This window comes from Carcharodon carcharias, chromosome 1 (genome assembly GCF_017639515.1).
Source record: "Carcharodon carcharias isolate sCarCar2 chromosome 1, sCarCar2.pri, whole genome shotgun sequence".
NCBI classification, from domain to species: domain Eukaryota; kingdom Metazoa; phylum Chordata; class Chondrichthyes; order Lamniformes; family Lamnidae; genus Carcharodon; species Carcharodon carcharias.
In genome coordinates, this window is record NC_054467.1 from 235206481 (window position 1) to 235224561 (window position 18081).

The 18081-nt window shown below is 43.5% G+C and overlaps 1 protein-coding gene across 3 annotated transcripts in view; it reads right to left on the bottom strand.

Annotated features, from left to right (window-relative positions):
• The window catches only part of immt (inner membrane protein, mitochondrial (mitofilin)), an 84229-nt gene extending 71453 nt beyond the window's left edge, over nucleotides 1-12776 (bottom strand). For all 3 annotated transcript variants that reach the window (XM_041184618.1, XM_041184609.1, XM_041184600.1), the window contains exon 1: nucleotides 12559-12776. In XM_041184618.1, coding sequence (XP_041040552.1) covers nucleotides 12559-12597 — 39 coding nt within the window. In that variant the 5' untranslated portion in view covers nucleotides 12598-12776. The remainder of the gene's footprint in view (nucleotides 1-12558) is intronic.
• Nucleotides 12777-18081: the final 5305 nt, after the last annotated feature.

Sequence of the window (18081 nt, forward strand, 5' to 3'; positions counted from 1 at the left end):
ACTGGAAAGTATGATTAAGCACAGAGGCTTTCGTAAGGAAAAATATGCTACCGCTGTGAGCCAAGTTTCAGTTGAAGCTAGGATGTCAAATGTAATCATCCACAATGAGGCTGTGAATGGCAAGGGTCTTGTTCACAAGTGAAAGGACTTTGCAGTAGAAAATGCTAAAAGGGGTGCTGATTGTACTCTGCTAGTGGATCAGCACAGGACAATGATGGGTCGGAGGAGTGGGAGAGGAGAGATGGGCGACTTCAGCCCCAGCAAGCATAGTAGGCAAGAAAGTTGATGAGAAGATGGGAAAATTGGATTTGCTGCTTATAAGGAGACAGTGATGTATGCCTCCACAGGCCCTTCAAAAAAATGCCAACACAGTCACAAATGGTAGCTGTGGCATATTTAAAAAGAATCAAAGCCAGGATGACAGCAAAGGGAGGCAGGATTGATTTTTTTGCGGGGTGGGGGGGGGGAGGAGAGATGGGAGGAAGTATCCCTAAGAGAAGTGAGAGTTGGCATGACCAGGAAAAGAGGGCTCTGAGGAAAAATATAGGGGGACAGAAGAAACGTGCTTGGGTCTGGAGTGTCAGCCAAAATGTGCAAACAAATAGAAAGAATTCAGGATACATAAGCATTAGAGAGATTAGACTGGACTTGGTATGCAAAGTACCTTCTGTCTTTGCACAAACAGAATGTCACTGATCTACAGAACTTTCTTTCCAACATCTTAAAAATCTAATCCTTGGGATTAAAAATAGAAGTAAAATTTATGTTAGTGACCAATTAATGAAACCTACCAGTTTTCAAATCATCAAAAAAGAGTTAACTCTGAAAACTGGGTAACGAGCAGGAAAATAGCCCGTGTACCAGAATACACACAAATGCATACAAGGTGATGTAAAAGCCTGTAGAGAAAAAGTTAATATTTCACCGCACTGAGTAGATTATTCCAGAGCTTATACTACTGCTATTGGGCAAATTATGATTTAATGTTGATTGATACCATGCATATATACATGAGCAATGCCTGACCAGTGGATGTCATCCCTCTGATTCATTGATTTTTCATTTACTTTATTGATTTTGTTTCTCAAAAGCGTATACATGAGCATTTTTGTAAGCTTGCTGGTCAAACTGGCAGAAGAAGACAGTTCCAACAATCAAGCCCTGTTTAATAATATTATGAATTAGCAGCATGACACAGCCAACTAAAAAACGTGTAATGGAACACAATGAGAGAAGCAACGGCCATTTTAAAAAAAAAAACATCTCACGGCTGAGGCAACGGAGTTCATTCCAACCTGACCACAATTAAAATTGCCCAATAGTTGGCAAATGCAATATGCTTGTTAGATGACTGAAAATGTTTTTAGTTTTTGTAATAGAAGCTTGATAACCCCACTGGCCAGACAAATACAGCCGGTGCGAGAATACAGCACTAACCTAACCCCCTGCCACGAGCATATAAATCTGTTTTGCCCCATTCCCAACTACCCTATTCTCTCGCTGATGTGCCTTTAGTAAAGTCACAAATGACATCCTTTTACTGTGACCATGATATTCTGAAGTTGTGAGAAGTGCTATAGAAAATCAAGTCCTCTTCTCTTTCCCCACTCATGGTCAGAGAACCACCTACACAATGTTTTTCTCTCCATACCTGCTCCATTAGCTCTGACGCCTCCCCCCAAACAAGGATCTAGCCTTGGCTTCCTAGGTGACATTATCCAAGCATGCCAGGTTCCATATAAATGCTGACAACACCCTGCTCTACCATCTCTCTCAACCCATTCACTGTCTCTGATCTGTTTCAATGCCAGAGAGAGCAGTGTATGAAATTTCTTCCAAATTAAATATTAAGTCCAATAACACTGTGTTCAATCCCCACCAGAAATTCTGCTGCCTAGCCACTGTCTCAATTCAATTCTCTGATCACAGAGGCTGAACCAGACTGTTCACCACTTTGAAGCCAGTCCCTTCACCATCACCAAGGCCAACCACTTCCACCTCTAACATCATCCATCTCCGCCCCTACCTCAGCTCATCTCCTACTGAAACCCCCATTAATATTTTTGTTACTTCTGGATGAAGCTATTCCAATGCTTTCTTGGTCAGCCTCCCATCTTGCATTCTCCATAAATTTGAGGTCATCCAAAACTCTGCTCACATAACCTAACTTGCACCAAGTCCCACCACTCCATGGGTTCACTGACCTACCCTGACTCCCAGTTCAATATGCTTCAAACTTGAAACTTCTTATTCTCAAATATCTCCACTGTCTGCTCCTCCCCATTTAAGTAACTTCCACCAGTCCTACAACGCTGAGATTGCTGCACTCCTCCAATTCTGGCCTCTGCACAGCCCCAATTTTTAATCACTCCACCTGCTCCAGCAGCTCTGCCGTTGGCTTTTTATTTTTTATTCATGGGATGTGGCATTGCTGGCTTAGCCAGCATTATTCCTTATCCCTAATTTCCCTTGAGAACTGAGTGGCTTGCTAGGCCATTTCAAAGGACATTTAAAAGTCAATCACATTACTGAGAGTCTGGAGTCACATGTAGGCCATACCAGGTTAAGGATGACAGAGTTCCTTCCCTAAAAGGACATTAGTGAACCAGATGGGTTTTGAGGACACTCAACAATGGTTTCCTGTCATGTTAATTCCAAAGTTTTATTGAATTCAAATACCATCTGCTGTGGTGGGATTCAAAGCCGGGTCCCCAGTGCATTACCCTGGGTCTATGTGTCCAGTGACACTACCACTACGTCACTACCAGTCCCTAAACTCTGGATTTCTCTCCCCAAGCCTGTCTACCCTCTCTATCTCCTTGTTGAAAAATGCCCCTTAAAACTTACCTCTTTGAGCAAGCTTTTGGTCAACTTTCCTATTATCGCTTGTGGCTCATGTCAAATTTCGTTTGATGATGCTCCTGAGAAAGGCCTTCTATAGCTATGGGTTTATGCAAATGACAGCATGGAACAGCCAAGAAAATTCTGGAGATGGTGAAGTAATAAAAACTCAATACACTGCTCACAGAACAGTTTACCCCCATTATACACTAACCCTGGCTAGACTGAAAGTGCCCTTGATCTTAATTCCCCATGCTTAATCCCACAAGGGATTGATTAGTATTTTTGAAAATATTCCTTTGCTTTTTATTACTTATCATCCCTTCTGCTGATTTCAAGTACAAATAAATTGATCTGTTGCTTCAGAAAAGCAAAGATTAAGGTATAACAAATTTCAAAGTGTTTTTTCCCTGCTCAAGTTAAACATAAATCCGCCATAAAATCTGGTAGCCTTTTAGAATATTATTTATTTTAATTTTTCATTTAAAAAATTCCTTTAAGAGTGGTAACTTGGTGCAGTTTGGCAGAAAATGGGTTTAATCACAAAAATAAGGATTTTTAATCAATTAATTTATAAATAATCCAAATATTCAAAATAATTTTAAATACTTGAAAATGACTAAATAAACTATTCAGAACCATTTGCTAGTTATATTACAGTACACTATCGAGTCTTAGTAATTTTAAAAATTAAAAGTTTTTAAACAGTGTCTTCTCAAAGGCCCGCAAACTGGCACAAGTAGCAGAAACTCAGAGATTAATTTGATCTGGGCCATGAAGAATCAACTTCAAGCACAATGCTTCTTAAACTGCACAAAACATCATGGAAACTAATGCTCTGAACATAATTTGTGCTTAAAATTCCTTGATCTTTTACGTTGGCTTGGCTTATTTTGGGTGAACTGCACTGAGCAAATTAAAGCAACCCTGCGGTCTTCAGAATTCCCTTACCAGTGTTCTCCGTTCCTTCAACAGGCTCCCTAAAGGCCTTTCGTCTCTATGACCATGCTTCTCATCCATCTGTTATTCCAGAATTTTTCCCAGCTGTGGTTTCGCCGGTGTGTGTGTGTGTGTGTGTGTGTGTGTTCATATCTGGATGCTTTATGACACAACTTTCTTTCAATCTTCTTTCAAGCATTCTCCGGCTTTAAAACCTTCATTTATAGTTTAGGATCAGTCTCCAACTCAAAGTACCCATACTTTCCACAATTGTACACTAACTGCAGTGGAAGTGGGTTATGTAAAGAAGTTCATTGCAAGCAACCTTAGGTCCAAATAAATCAGTAGACTCAGCTCTTAAATTACCTTAGAAATCTAGTTTAGACCATAAGAACAATTTGGTTGTTATACTTTCCAGTAAAAATGTATTATGCTGCAGTTATAAGCAACATCCAGTATGTGCTAATGCAAAATAGGTATTAACCACATACAACTCCCCTCCTTTCTACTGCATTTCCAGATACTATATTGTTACACTCTGGAATTGAAACCCTCCATTTTGCTCTACCTGCATCTCTTCCATAGCCTTTTAAAATCCACCGGTTCAACTTCTCTTCCTCCATTTCTTGCAACCATCGTACTTACAAAACTCAAGTTTATTCACATATTACAGAATGAAAGAATGTGACAATCAATTGCATCCAGCCCACGAACAGCAATGCGATGAATGACCATTTTCTACTTTGGTCGACAAAGAGAAGCTACAAAAAGTATACAGCATAGAAACAGGCCATCAGCCCAACTAGCCTATGATGACATTTAAGAACACAATAAAAAAGGACTAGGCCATTCAATCCTTGAGCCTGCTCCACTATTCAATATCATAGCTGATGTTCATCCTCAAAACCACCTTCCTGCAGTATCCTAAAATCTATCAATCTCTGTCTTGAATTTACTTAACAGAGCATCTTTAGCTCTTTAGGCTAGAGAATTCCAAAGCCTCACAAACCTTTGAATGAAGAAACTTCTCCTCAGCTCAGACTTAAATGGCCAAGTCATTAATCTGGGACTGTAACCCTTGTTCTAGGCTCACCAGACAGGGGAAACATCCTCCCAGCATCCACTCTGTCAAACCCCTTAAGATTTTATTTGTTTCAAAGAAACCCCCTCATTCTTCTAAACTCCAGGAAACATAGTCTACTCAATCTCTTCTTGTGCGTTGATACGCTCATCCCAGAATCAGTCTAGCAAACCTCTGTTGTACTTCCTCTGAAACAAGTATGTCCTTCCTTAAGTGAGGAGACCAATATTGTGCTACACATGCTGTCCTGTCAAGGCTCCATATAATTGCAATTAAGGCTTATTTTCTCTTAAAGGCTGTTTTACTACAGTATTTATTTTCCTATTTGCTTGCTGTACCTGCAGATAAACTGATTTATTTTTTAATTTCACTCATAGGGCGTGAATCTTGCTGGCAAGGGACAGTTTTAATTGCCCATCCCCAACTGCCCTTGAGAACCACTGCAGAACATATGGTAAAGGTGCACCCAAAATGCTGTTAGGAAGGGGGTTCCAGGATTTTGAATCAGCAGCAATAAGGGACGATGATATAATGCAATTCAAGGTGGTGAGAGTCTTGGACAGGAACTTGCAGTGGTGGCAGTCCAATGCTCCTGCTGTAAGTGATAAAGGTCGCAGATTAGGACATTGCTATTGAAGTACCCTTGGTGAGTTGCTTATACCATGTTGTTGATGATTTACTGTACACTGCTGCCTAATGTGGTGTCCAACAAGCAGGCTGTTTTGTCCTGGATGATGGTGTCGAGTTTCTGGAGTGCTGTTAGAGCTGCACTCATCCAGGCAAGTGGAGAGTGTTCTATCACACTCCTGGTTTGCATCTTGTAGATGGTGGACAGGTTTTGGGGAATCAGATGTGTTACTCTCTGCAGAATTCCCTGACCTGTTCTTGCAGCCACAGTATTTACATGGCTGATCCAGTTTAGTTTCTGGTCAATGGTAACCCCAGGATGTTGACAGTGAGAGATTCAGCAATAGTAATGTCATTGAATGTCTATGGGAGATGTTAGATTCTCTGGTTAGCGATGGTCATTGCCTGGCTCTTGTGTGGTGTGAATGTTACTCGCCACTTAGCCCAAGCTTGAATGTTGTCATGAAAATATAATAATTTTCATAATATTGTGATTTATTGTAAAAAGAGAGAAACATGTATAAAGAACAAGATGAGGTTATGTGTAAAAGGAGAAGACGTTCTAAGTTCTAACACAAGTGTGAAAAGCCTCCAGTCTCCAAGCATCAAGCTGCTGTCTACAGGAACCGAAGCTAAGAGCATTCACTTCAAATATCATTGTCCAGGGTATTTTGTAGTTTGCCTGGGTCTGTTAAAATCTGTTTCGTTTTACTGTTTCCTTAACAGAGATGTAACTGGGAGCCAGGTTAATTAGGCGAGCTAGGAGTTAGTATAGTTGTCATTTGTGGACCTATGTGTTTAAAATCTCTTCTTCTATTAATAAATGTTTAATTTAGTTTTGTAAAAAAAACTCTTAAGTGTCGGCAGACTTATTACTACTAAATTCAAGGCACACATCTCGAAATAAAATACAAATTGCAAAACAGTTGTGGCAGCTGTTTCAAGTTTCCCTTTGGGATTTCAACAGCTCAGCATTCACCACCTGCTGTGCCATAACAATGTTGTCCAGCTACATGCAGGAACAAGGGCTTTAGTACCTGGAGGATTTGCAAACCACACTAAACACTGCAAAATCACTGAACATCTCCAATCCTGAGCTTATGATGGAGGAAAGATCTTTAATGAAGCAGCTGAAGATGGTTGGGCCTAGGACACTACCCTGAAGAGCTCCTGCAGCGATATCCAGGATTGAGATGATTGACCTCCAGCAACCACAACCATTTGTGCTAGACATGTCTCCAACTAGTGGAGAATTTACTCCCCGATTCTTATTGAGAGCCACAAAGAGGAAAAAAACCTACTTGACTTCACTCTTGCCAGTCTAACAGTTGTAGATGCACCTGTCCATGACTTTTGCTAGGACTCCTTGATGCTACAGGCAGTCAACTGCTGCCTTGGTGTCAGGAGCAGTGATTTTAATCTCACCTCTGAATCAGTTCTTTTGTCCATGTTTGGATCAAGACCATGAATTCTGGATTCAAGTGGCCTTGGTGGAATTCAAAATGAGCGTTGGTGAGCAGGTTATTGCTGGGTAAGTATCACTTGATAGCACTGTTGACAATTTCTGCCATCACTTTGCTGATGGGGCAGCAATTGGCTGGGCTGGATTTGTTCTGCTTTGTGTGGACAGGACGTACCTGGGGAATTTTCCACATTGTCAGGTAGTTGCCAGTGTTGTAGCTGTACTCGCACAGTTTGGCTAAAGGCACAGCTAGTTCTGAGTTCTGGAGCATAGGTCTTTAATATCACAGTCTGGGTGTTGTCAGGGGTTGTAGTCTTGGTAGTTTCCGTTGCCTTCAACCATTTTTTGACGCCACACGGAGTGAATTGAATGCGTCTACAATGCTGGAAATCAGAAGAGGCCAAGATACATCACCCACTCAGCATTTCTGGCTGAAGTTGGCTGCAAATGCTTCAGCCTCAGCTTTTGCACTGTCATACTGGGCTCCACAATCATTGGTGTTGGGGATGTTTGTAGAGCCTCCTCCTCCAGTTAGTGGCTTAACTGTCCACCACCATTCACAGCTGGGTGAGGTAGGACTGCAGGCTTTGACTTGATCTGTCAGTTGTGGGATCACTTAATGCCATCCGTAGCATGCTGCTTCCTCTGGATAGCATGCACATAGTCCTGTGTTGTAACTTCACTGGGTTGACATCTCATTTTTAGGTATGCCTGGTGCTGTTCCTAGCACGTTCCCCTACATTTTTGTCCTTTGGTCGATGGTAATGATAGAGTGAGGTATGTGCCAAGCCACGAGTACATAGGTTATGGTCAAATAGAATTCTGCTGCTGCTAATGGCTCACAGCACCTGAAAGATGCCCCAGTTTTGAGCTGCTAGTTCTTTTTGTATTCCATTTAGTATGGTGGTGGTGCTACACAACACGATGACAACACCCCTCAGTGCAAAGATGGTCTACATCTCCCCAAGACTGCACAGTGGTCATTCCTATGAATACAGTCATGGACAGGTGCATCTACAACTGAGACTGGTGAGTGTGTCAAGTAGGTTTTTCCATCTTTGCGGTTCCCTCACCACCTACCATAAACTTAGTCTTCCACATAGGTCTTTCAGGGCTCAACCAGTAGTGGTGTTACTGAGCCATTCTTGGTGATGGGCTTTGAAGTCCCCTATCCAGACTATATGCTGTTTCCTTGCTACCCTCAGTGCATTTTCCAAGTGGTGTTCAACATGGAGTACTAAATGATTGGTTAAGGGATGGCAGTCAGTAATAACTGGCAGAAGGCTTCTTTGTCTGTGTCTGACCCCATCCATGAAACTTCACGGGGTTCGAAATCAATGTTGAGGTCTCCCAGGGCCTTTCTCTCCTAATTGTATACCAGTGTTGCCAACTCTGCCAGTTTCACAAAACAGATCCAGGAATGGAGATGGTAATGCAGGAGTCTGGGACACTGGGTGGGACACTGATCTTGCTGTGTATGACGGTGCCAGGTTGTTGCTTGACTCGTTGGTGGGACAGCACTACCAATTTTGGAACTTGTCCCCTGTTCAGAGGAAGACTTTGCATGTTCAACTGGGGATGGTATGCCTAGAGTGATACTGGGTGGTCCATCTGATTTTATTCTTCAATATTTCTGTTGTGGTTTGACACAACCAACTGGTTTGCTGGGCCATATCAGAAGGAGGGTCTGGAGTCACATACATTTGCTACCTTCCAAAACATGGGGACCATTCTAGAATATAGGGAATCCTGGAAGAAATTACGGTTATGCTCAACATGAGCCATCTTCATCTAACCCTATTAGCATATCCTTCAATTCTTTTATTCCCCTCATCTGTCTACCTAGCTTACCCTTAAATGCATCCGCATGATTTGGCTCAACTACTTCACAGAATCACATGGTGCAGAAGAGGCCCTTCAGCCCATCAAGTCTGCACCAACACGAGAAACACCTGACCTACCTAGCTAATCCCATTTACCAGCACTTGGCCCATAGCCTTGAATGTTATGACATGCCAAGTGATCATCCAGGTACTTTTTAAAAGGATGTGAGGCAACCCGCCTCCACCACCCTCCCAGGCAGCGCATTCCAGACCGTCACCACCCTCTGGGTAAAAAAGTTTTTCCTCACATCCCCCCTAAACCTCCTGTCCCTCACCTTGAACTTATGCCCCCTTGTGACTGACACTTCAACTAAGGGGAACAGCTGCTCCCTATCCACCCTGCCCCTCATAATCTTGTATATCTCAATCAGGTCGCCTCTCAGTCTTCTCTGCACCAACGAAAACAACCCAAGTCTACCCAACCTCTCTATATAACTTAAATGTTTAATCCCAAGCAACATCCTGGTGAATCTCTTCTGCACCCCCTCCAGTGCAATCACATCCTTTCTATAATGTGGCAACCAGAACTGCACACCAGTTGTAGCTTCACCAAGGCTCTATACAACTCCAACATGATCTCTCTACTTTTGTAATCCATGCCTCGATTGATAAAGGCAAGTGTCCCATGTGGTTTTTTCACCACCCACTAACATGCCCCTCCGCCTTCAGAGATCTATGGACACACATGCCATGGTCCCTTTGTTCCTCAGAACTTCCTAGTGTCATGTCATTCATTGGAAGGAGTAATTTAACAAGGAAGTAAGTATTCAAAGTGTATCACCTCACACTTTTCAGGGTTAAATTCCATTTGCCACTTATCTGTCCATTTGACCATCCCGTCTATATCTTCCTGTAGCCCAAGACACTCAACCTCACTGTTAACAACCCAGCCAATCTTTGTGTCATCCGCAAACTTACTAATCCTACCCCCAACATAGTCATCTATGTTGTTTATATAAATAACGAATAATAGGGGACCCAGCACAGATCCCTGTGGTATGGCACTGGCATTGGCTTCCAGTCACTAAAGCAGCCTTCTATCAGGACCCTCTGCCTCCTATAACTAAGCCAATTTTGAATCCTGTATCAAATTACCCTGTATCCCATGTGCATCTGCCTTCTTTCTAAGTCTCCCATGTGGGACCTTGTCAAAGGCGTTGCTGAAATCCATATAAACTACATCAACTGCACTACCCTCATCTACACACCTGGTCACCTCAACTTCTTCAGCAGTTCCTCCAGAATGAGGGGCAAGTGGCATTTGAAGGGTCAGATTGAGGAGTTATTTGGAGGTTTGTGCGCTTTCTCCAACAGCTCAACTTTGCCTCTGCATGTAACTGATATTTCTCAATGTGTTCAGTGTCTTCCTGAATAAACCTTCTCCGTTTAGTCAGTCACAAGCCAGGTACCCCATGAGTTGGTGGGGATATTTAACCTCTTCAGGGATGTTTTGAGGACATCTCTAAAGCGTTTCCATTATCCTCCGGGAGTCTCCTGCCACAACCAAGTTCAGAGTAGAGCGGTTGCTTCAGGAGTCTGATTGCAGGCATACAGGCTACATTTCCTGCCCATCAGAGCTGGTTTTGAGTAATTAGGCATCAAGGCGTGCTAACAAAATTGAAGTCAGTGGGAATCAGGAGAAAATCTCTCCACTAATTGGAGTCATACCTGGCACAAAAAATGATTGCGGTTGCTGGAGCACAATCATCTCAGTCCCAGAACATTGCTGCAAGAGATCCTCAGGGTAGTGTCCTAGGCCCAGCCATCTTCAGCTGCTTCATCAAAGACCATCCCTCCATCATAAGGTCAGGAATGGGGATGTTCACCGATGATTGCACAGTGTTTAGTAATTAATTTTAGAAATTTTGGAGGTGATTAACTCATCTCTTGATGCCCCAAATCATGTCCAAATCTAGAAGGCACAAGTCAGGAGTGTGATGAGTGCAGCTCCAGCAATGCTCAAGAAGCTCGATACCATCCAGGACAAAGCAGCCCATTTGACTGGCACCCATTCACCAACTTAAACATTCATTCCCTCCAATACCGACATACAGTAGCAGCAGTGTGTATCATCTACAAGATGCACTGCAGCAACTCACCGAGACTCCTTCGACAGCACCTTCCAAAACACACGACCACTACCACCTATTAGGACAAGGGCAGCAGATGATGGGAATGCCACCACCTGCATGTCCCACTGCAAGCCACACACCATCCTGACTTGGAATTATTTCACCATTCCTTCACTGTTGCCAGGTCAAATCCTGGAACTCCCTCCTTAACGGCACTGTGGGTGAACCTACACCACATGGACTACAGTGGTTTAAGAAGGCAGCTTACCACCACCTCCTCAAGGGCAATTAGAGATAGGCAATAAATGCTGACCTGGCCAGTGACACCCATATTCCATGAAAGAATTTTAAAAATTGAAATTGTCAGCCAATAAAAATGAACTGTTGAAAAACATTTACATCTACTTTCTTCAAAATGTGAATTGTAAAGACAAAGCAGAAACTTGATCATTTTGCAAAACAACTGATTCAAATTACAGATCCAAACCACGCGATTTGCATTGTGCCAACAGCATATATTCTACAAAACATTACTGCATCGGTTTCTTGTGTAGTATGTTACTGACGATCACAGCAATTGCTGGGCATATTCAATTTACTCCAGCCCATCAAGCAAAAGTCAACTTTGCAATTAGACTGATGCTATACCAGTGGTACATTATTATCCCACTCTCCTCTGCTTGAGAATTATGGGGGCTAATAGAGGTGAACTTATACTTTACTCCTCCACTTCTGCAATGTCCTCTGCTTGAGAATTATGGGGACTAACAGAGGTGAACTTAAACTTTACTCCTCCCCTTCTGCAATGGAATATTTTCAAATCCAAACTTAGCTTTACCTAACTACTACATACTGATTTGTCTTGTCTCACCCCTATAATGTTTTTACTATGGGTCTTAGGTCTCCACCACAAAGGAAAGAACTTTCAATTAAAATATTGAAAATTTGTACACAACTGTATTGTAATTAAGTTTACAGACTCTTTGAAGAAACCGCCTGGTGCCCTGAATCCTTAACATTGCATGCCAAAATATTATACTAAATTGGAGGGGAATTCAGGATTGTTGAAAAAGAAAGTACAAGAAATTAAAACGCTAAAAAAACCACATGGGTTCATGCCTTTTCAAGGCCAATCTGTACAAACTTTCTAATATTCACGTAGAAGGTCATACCATTTTCTCTCTACAAATGCAACTTTGAAAATGCATGTCTTCCGCTGCGTTACCAATTTGGGCGAGGAGAGGGAAACGCTGCGGCAGCAAGACATCGAAATTTTAACGAGTTAAATATGAAGTCCCTTTTTCCTCACCCACCCACAGAAACTGCATTTCCCACTGTCATTGTCGTTCAACCTAGCACGATTCCCCAGACCCACCCTCGCAGGGAGAGGACCCGCCCCTTGACGCGGCTGATTCGTTAGCGGTCCCGCACCTCTCGGTACTCGCCTTACCCGATTGGCGCAAACCCTCGTCAATCACCGCCTCCTTCCAGCCAACTAAATTAGGTTGAACCAAACGGCCTGCCTGAAGCCCCCAGGTGTGGCCCGGCTTCACTATCGGGAGAGGACAAGGACACTCCAGGGAAAGGAAAGATCTCTCCCTCAGTCCATTTTAATGTCAGAATCAGATATCTCACCAGCGACCGATCTCCTACCTTTAACGGCGGAGCCACTTTCCATGAAGCCCTCAACATTTTCTTTCAAAAACCCTCGACGATTTATGTTCTTTAATGAAGAAAAGTAGTCCGCCGTCCGTATTAAAACATCTTTTGTTTTGGAAAAGAAATATGAAACGCACAGCCCGCGGCCTTGCTCCCTCTGTCTCTCTCTCTGAGGCGGGACTAACCGCGTTGACCGCTCTCGTCCGACAGAGGCTGCGCCAGCTCAATACGCATGTGCGCCGCCCTTCCGTTGCTCAACCTAACCTTCTGCATCCCAGCAACCAAACTTTATAGGTTGGATCGGTGATGATTGATTGTCTCTGCAATTTTACACCAGTGGTTATACTGGGTTTCCCAACCCTCCAGAATTATTGGCCTGGAGTCTCCAGGAATTGAATGATCTCCAGGATATTGTGTGCAATCCTGAAGATAAATCACCAGGACATTAAAAAAACGATTTTTTTTTGTTGTCATTTTCTTTGAGCTTTTCTCTTATTGAAAATGGGAGAAAAGGGCCGTTTGGCTGACAGCTAAGCATCATCCAAAAGGGTAGTGGGTCTTTGCTTTCCAATTTGGAACAGGAAGGCAGGGCATCACAAGTATGAATGTGCTGGCTGACTAAGAGCTGGAATACGGGGGGGGGGGGTGCAAGTCATGTGATGAAATTTCCAGACATACATTTAGTCACAGTTGGCAACCCTGGGTTTTGCCCTAAGGGGAATCATCACCCCCTGCACCCCCCCCCCCCAACTCTGCGCACATTGGCAGTCCTAGACACACCAGACTCCATCATAACCTCCAAAGATAATTTTAAAGGAGAGAGCAATCTGCTGTCCCTTTTGTGCCAATGCCAGCTCTATGAATGAGGTATCCACTTAATCCCAGTGCTCTGCCATTTTCCCTCTACCCCTTTTTAAAGCTTTACTTTTCAAGTATTTATCCACTTGTGCTTTGTAAGCTATCACCAAATCTGCTTCACCACTGGTCTCTCATTTCCGCTGTGCATGCTGGCTCACAGTCAACCAATGTCCCGATTTAAAAATTCTCATCCTTGCTTCTAAACCATTCCACAGCTTCACCCCTCCTTATCTCTATAATTGTCTTCAGTCTTACAATGACCCTAGATCTCTGAGTTCTATCAATTCTCGCCTGTTGAAAATCCTCGTTTTTAATCAATGCAGCATTAGGGGTCGTGCCTTTAGCTGCCTTAGCGCTAAGCTCTGAAATTCCAGCCCTATATCTATCCACCCCTTTACTTTTCTTTCCTCCTTCAAGACAGTCCTTAAAACCTACCTCTTCAGCCAAGCTTTTGGTTATCTGCCCTAATATCTCCAACTGATGTCAAATTTTGTGCCATAACATTCCTGTAAAGCACCTTAGCTTTTATTACATTCAAATCACTGTACAAGTTGTCCTTATTTTGGTAGTACATTCCAATGACTGTGGTAAATTAATATCTCCTCATCTTTCATGACCTGTCTGCAGCCTTTGCGATGGTTGATCACACCAGCCTTCTCCAACACCTCTCCTCTGTCATCCAACTGGATGGAATTACCCTTGTCTGGTTGCATTCTTATCTAGATAGACTAGGTAGATCTATTTTTAAATGGTGGAGTTGCTGGATTGGGAAAACTATTTGCAATGACTTCTCTTCCCACTCTCAAACTGTTATTTCCAGAGTCCCTTAAGGATCTATTCTTGGGCCTATTTCTCATCTACTGCTGCCTCTCAGTGACATCATTTGAAAACACAATATCAGAGTGTACATGCAGGCTGACAACACCCAGCTCTACGTCACCACCACTATTTTCTCTAACATTTTTTTGCTGTGTATGGTCGACCTGTTGCATTGCAGGATCCCTTTAAGATTGATGTGTGACTCGTGCGCAAATCCTAAAGGAAGTGTTACTTATCCCTGGCCTGTTTGTTCCCCCTGCAGCATATTCCCAATTGCTGTGCACCCGTGCAGCATAAAGGGAATGTTGCTCCCCACCACTTCTCTAAAACACTTCGCTGGCTCTAAAGTGTCACATTGCTGGTTGGAGATCCAGTCCCGCATAAGCAGAAATTTCCTCCAATAAAATATTGAGAAGACCAAAATCATTGTCTTTTGTTTCCACTACAAACTCTATTTCCTAGGCACTGACTTCAGTCTTCTCCCTGGTTACTGTTTGCGGCTGAACTGGACCTTTCACAAGTTTGACATCCTATTTGATTCATTGATGAACTTCGAACCATCTGTCTGCTCCGTCAACATCTGCCTATTTCAACCTCTGTAAAGTCACCTACTTGCATCCAGGCCTCAGCACACCTGCTGCTGAAATCCTCATCTGCGTCTTTGTTATCTCTAGACTTGATCATTCAATGGCCTTCCATCTTGCACCCTCCATAAACTTGAACTCATCCAAAACTCTGCTGTCCAGATTCTAACTCACAGCAGTTCATCTATCATCAACTATGTGTTCACTGACCTACATTGGCTCCTGATCCGGCAATTCCACCATTTAAAAATTCTCATCCTTGTTTTTAAAGCCCTCCACGGCTTCACCCCTTTCATATCTTCAATCTCCTCCAGCCCTACAAACCTCCAAGATCTCTGCACTCATCTATATCTATTCTTTTGCACAGCTGTGATCTTAATCACTCTGTTATTGGTGGCAGGGCCTTCACTGCCAGGGCCCTGAGTTCTGGGATTCCATCTTTCAGCCTCTATGTTTCTCTCCTCCTTTAAAATGCTCCTTAAAACCTACCACTTTGACCAAAGTTATTCTTATGTGGCTCAATGTCAATTTTTGTTGATGGTATTCCTGTGACATGATCCGCACCTTTTTAACTATGTTTAACGTGCTACATCAAGAAATGTTGTCATTACATTCTACCCTTGATTATATGTGGTACTGGACTCCAAAGTCAGTCACAGTGTTCTAATTGTGGCCTAACCATTGACTCATTTAGGGTTAGCATTCCGTCTTTGGCTGGGCTGTGCTAGGTCCTTCATTCAAAGATGAAAACCTCAGTCAAACCTCTTCTAACCCTACATTTTTCCAAACTGACATATGAATATTATCCCTGACCTGGAACTGAAACTGAGTTAGCTTTGCATATCAGGTGAATAAAATTCTCTGAATATTGCAATGGATTTCCCATCCAAAATATTTCAGTGTGTATGAAATCTTTTCTCAAATTCACCTGTGAGATGATTGGCAAACAAGAATGAGCTTAATTAAATTAATTCGACCCGCAGATCAAGGAGGAACAAATAAATGACACTGAAGTTTTACCATCGGGCTTACTAAGTGTCTAATCTGTGATTAAGATTAAACATCCCTCTCGTACAGGCCTTTTACACGTCTGGTCATGACAGATCTATCTCAACAGTCTGGAAGATTTGCGGCGAGAACATGAAAGTTGCAATTTGTGATTTTATTATGTGTCACTGCTGGTCTCCAGCATTCCCGAAACATCCAACAGGTGGCTCAGATTCCAGAACATTGGGAACCTCTTGCTGATAGGAACAGTAGTTCTCTTTCCCCTTGTCCAGTCCCTTCCCACCTACATCCATGATTCCTCTGACACATTACATCACATCAACAATTTCCAGTTCCCTGGCCCCAACCGCTTCCTCTTCACCATGGACGTCCAATCCCTCTACACTTCCATCCCCCACCAGGATGGTCTGAGGGCCCTTAGCTTCTTCCTTGAACAGAGGCCCAAACAATCCCCATCCACCACTACTCTCCTCCGTCTGGCTGAACTTGTTCTCGCACTGAACAATTTCTCCTTCAACTCCTCTCACTTCCTCCAAATAAAAGGTGTGGCTATGGGTAACCGCATGGGCCTCAGCTATGCCTGTCTCTTTATGGGGTACGTGGAACATTCCTTGTTCCAGTCCTACTCCGGCCCCCTTCCACAACTCTTTCTCCGGTACATCGATGATTACTTCGGTGCCGCTTCATGCTCTCGTCGGGACTTGGAAAAGTTTATTAATTTTGCTTCCAATCTCCACCCCTCCATCATTTTCACGTGGTCCATCTCTGACACTTCCCTTCCCTTCCATTACCTCTCTGTCTCAATCTCTGGAGATAGACTGTCCACCAATATCCATTACAAAACCACCGACTCCCACAGCTACCTCGACTACAGCTCCTCACATCCCACTTCCTGTAAGGACTCCATCCCATTCTCTCAGTTCCTTCGCCTCCGTCGCATCTGTTCCGATGATGCCACCTTCAAAAACAGTTCCTCTGACATGTCCTCCTTCTTCATTAACCGAGGTTTTCCACCCACGGTCGTTGACAGGGCCCTCAACCGTGTCCGGCCCATCTCCCGCGCATCCGCCCTCATGCCTTCTCCTCCCTCCCAGAAACATGATAGGGTCACCCTTGTCCTCACTTATCACCCCACCAGCCTCCGCATTCAAAGGATCATCCTCCGCCATTTCCGCCAACTCCAGCATGATGCCACCACCAAACACATCTTCCCTTCACCCCCCTTATCGGCATTCCGTAGGGATCGCTTTCTCCGGGACACCCTGGTCCACTCCTTCATCACCCCCTACTCCTCAACCCCCTCCTATGGCACCACCCCATGCCCACGCAAAAGATGCAACACCTGCCTCTTCACTTCCTCTCTCCTCACCGTCCAAGGGCCCAAACACTCCTTTCAAGTGAAGCAGCATTTCACTTGCATTTCCCCCAACTTAGTCTACTGCTTTCGTTGCTCCCAATGTGGTCTCCTCTACATTGGAGAGACCAAACGTAAACTGGGCGACCGCTTTGCAGAACACCTGCGGTCTGTCCGCAAGAATGACCCAAACCTCCCTGTCGCTTGCCATTTTAACACTCCACCCTGCTCTCTTGCCCACATGTCTGTCCTTGGCTTGCTGCATTGTTCCAGTGAAGCCCAACGCAAACTGGAGGAACAACACCTCACCTTCCGATTAGGCACTTTACAGCCTTCCGGACTGAATATTGAATTCAACAACTTTAGGTCATGAGCTCCCTCCCCCATCCCCACCCCCTTTCTGTTTCCCCCTTCCTTTTTTTTTCCAATAAATTATATAGATTTTTCTTTTCCCACCTATTTCCATTATTTTTAAATATCTTAAAATCTTTTATGCTCTCCCCACCACCACTAGAGCTATACCTTGAGTGCCCTACCATCCATTCTTAATTAGCACATTCGTTTAGATAATATCACCAACTTTAACACCTATGTGTTCTTTTGTTCTGTTGTTGTTGACATCTTTTGATGATCTGCTTCTATCACTGCTTGTTTGTCCCTACAACCACACCCCCCCTCCACTTCTCTCTCTCTCTCTCTCTCCGCTCCCCCCCACACACCTTAAACCAGCTTATATTTCAACTCTTTCTTGGACTCGAACTCAAGTTCTGTCGAAGGGTCATGAGGACTCGAAATGTCAACTCTTTTCTTCTCCGCCGATGCTGCCAGACCTGCTGAGTTTTTCCAGGTAATTCTGTTTTTGTTTTGGATTTCCAGCATCCGCAGTTTTTTTGT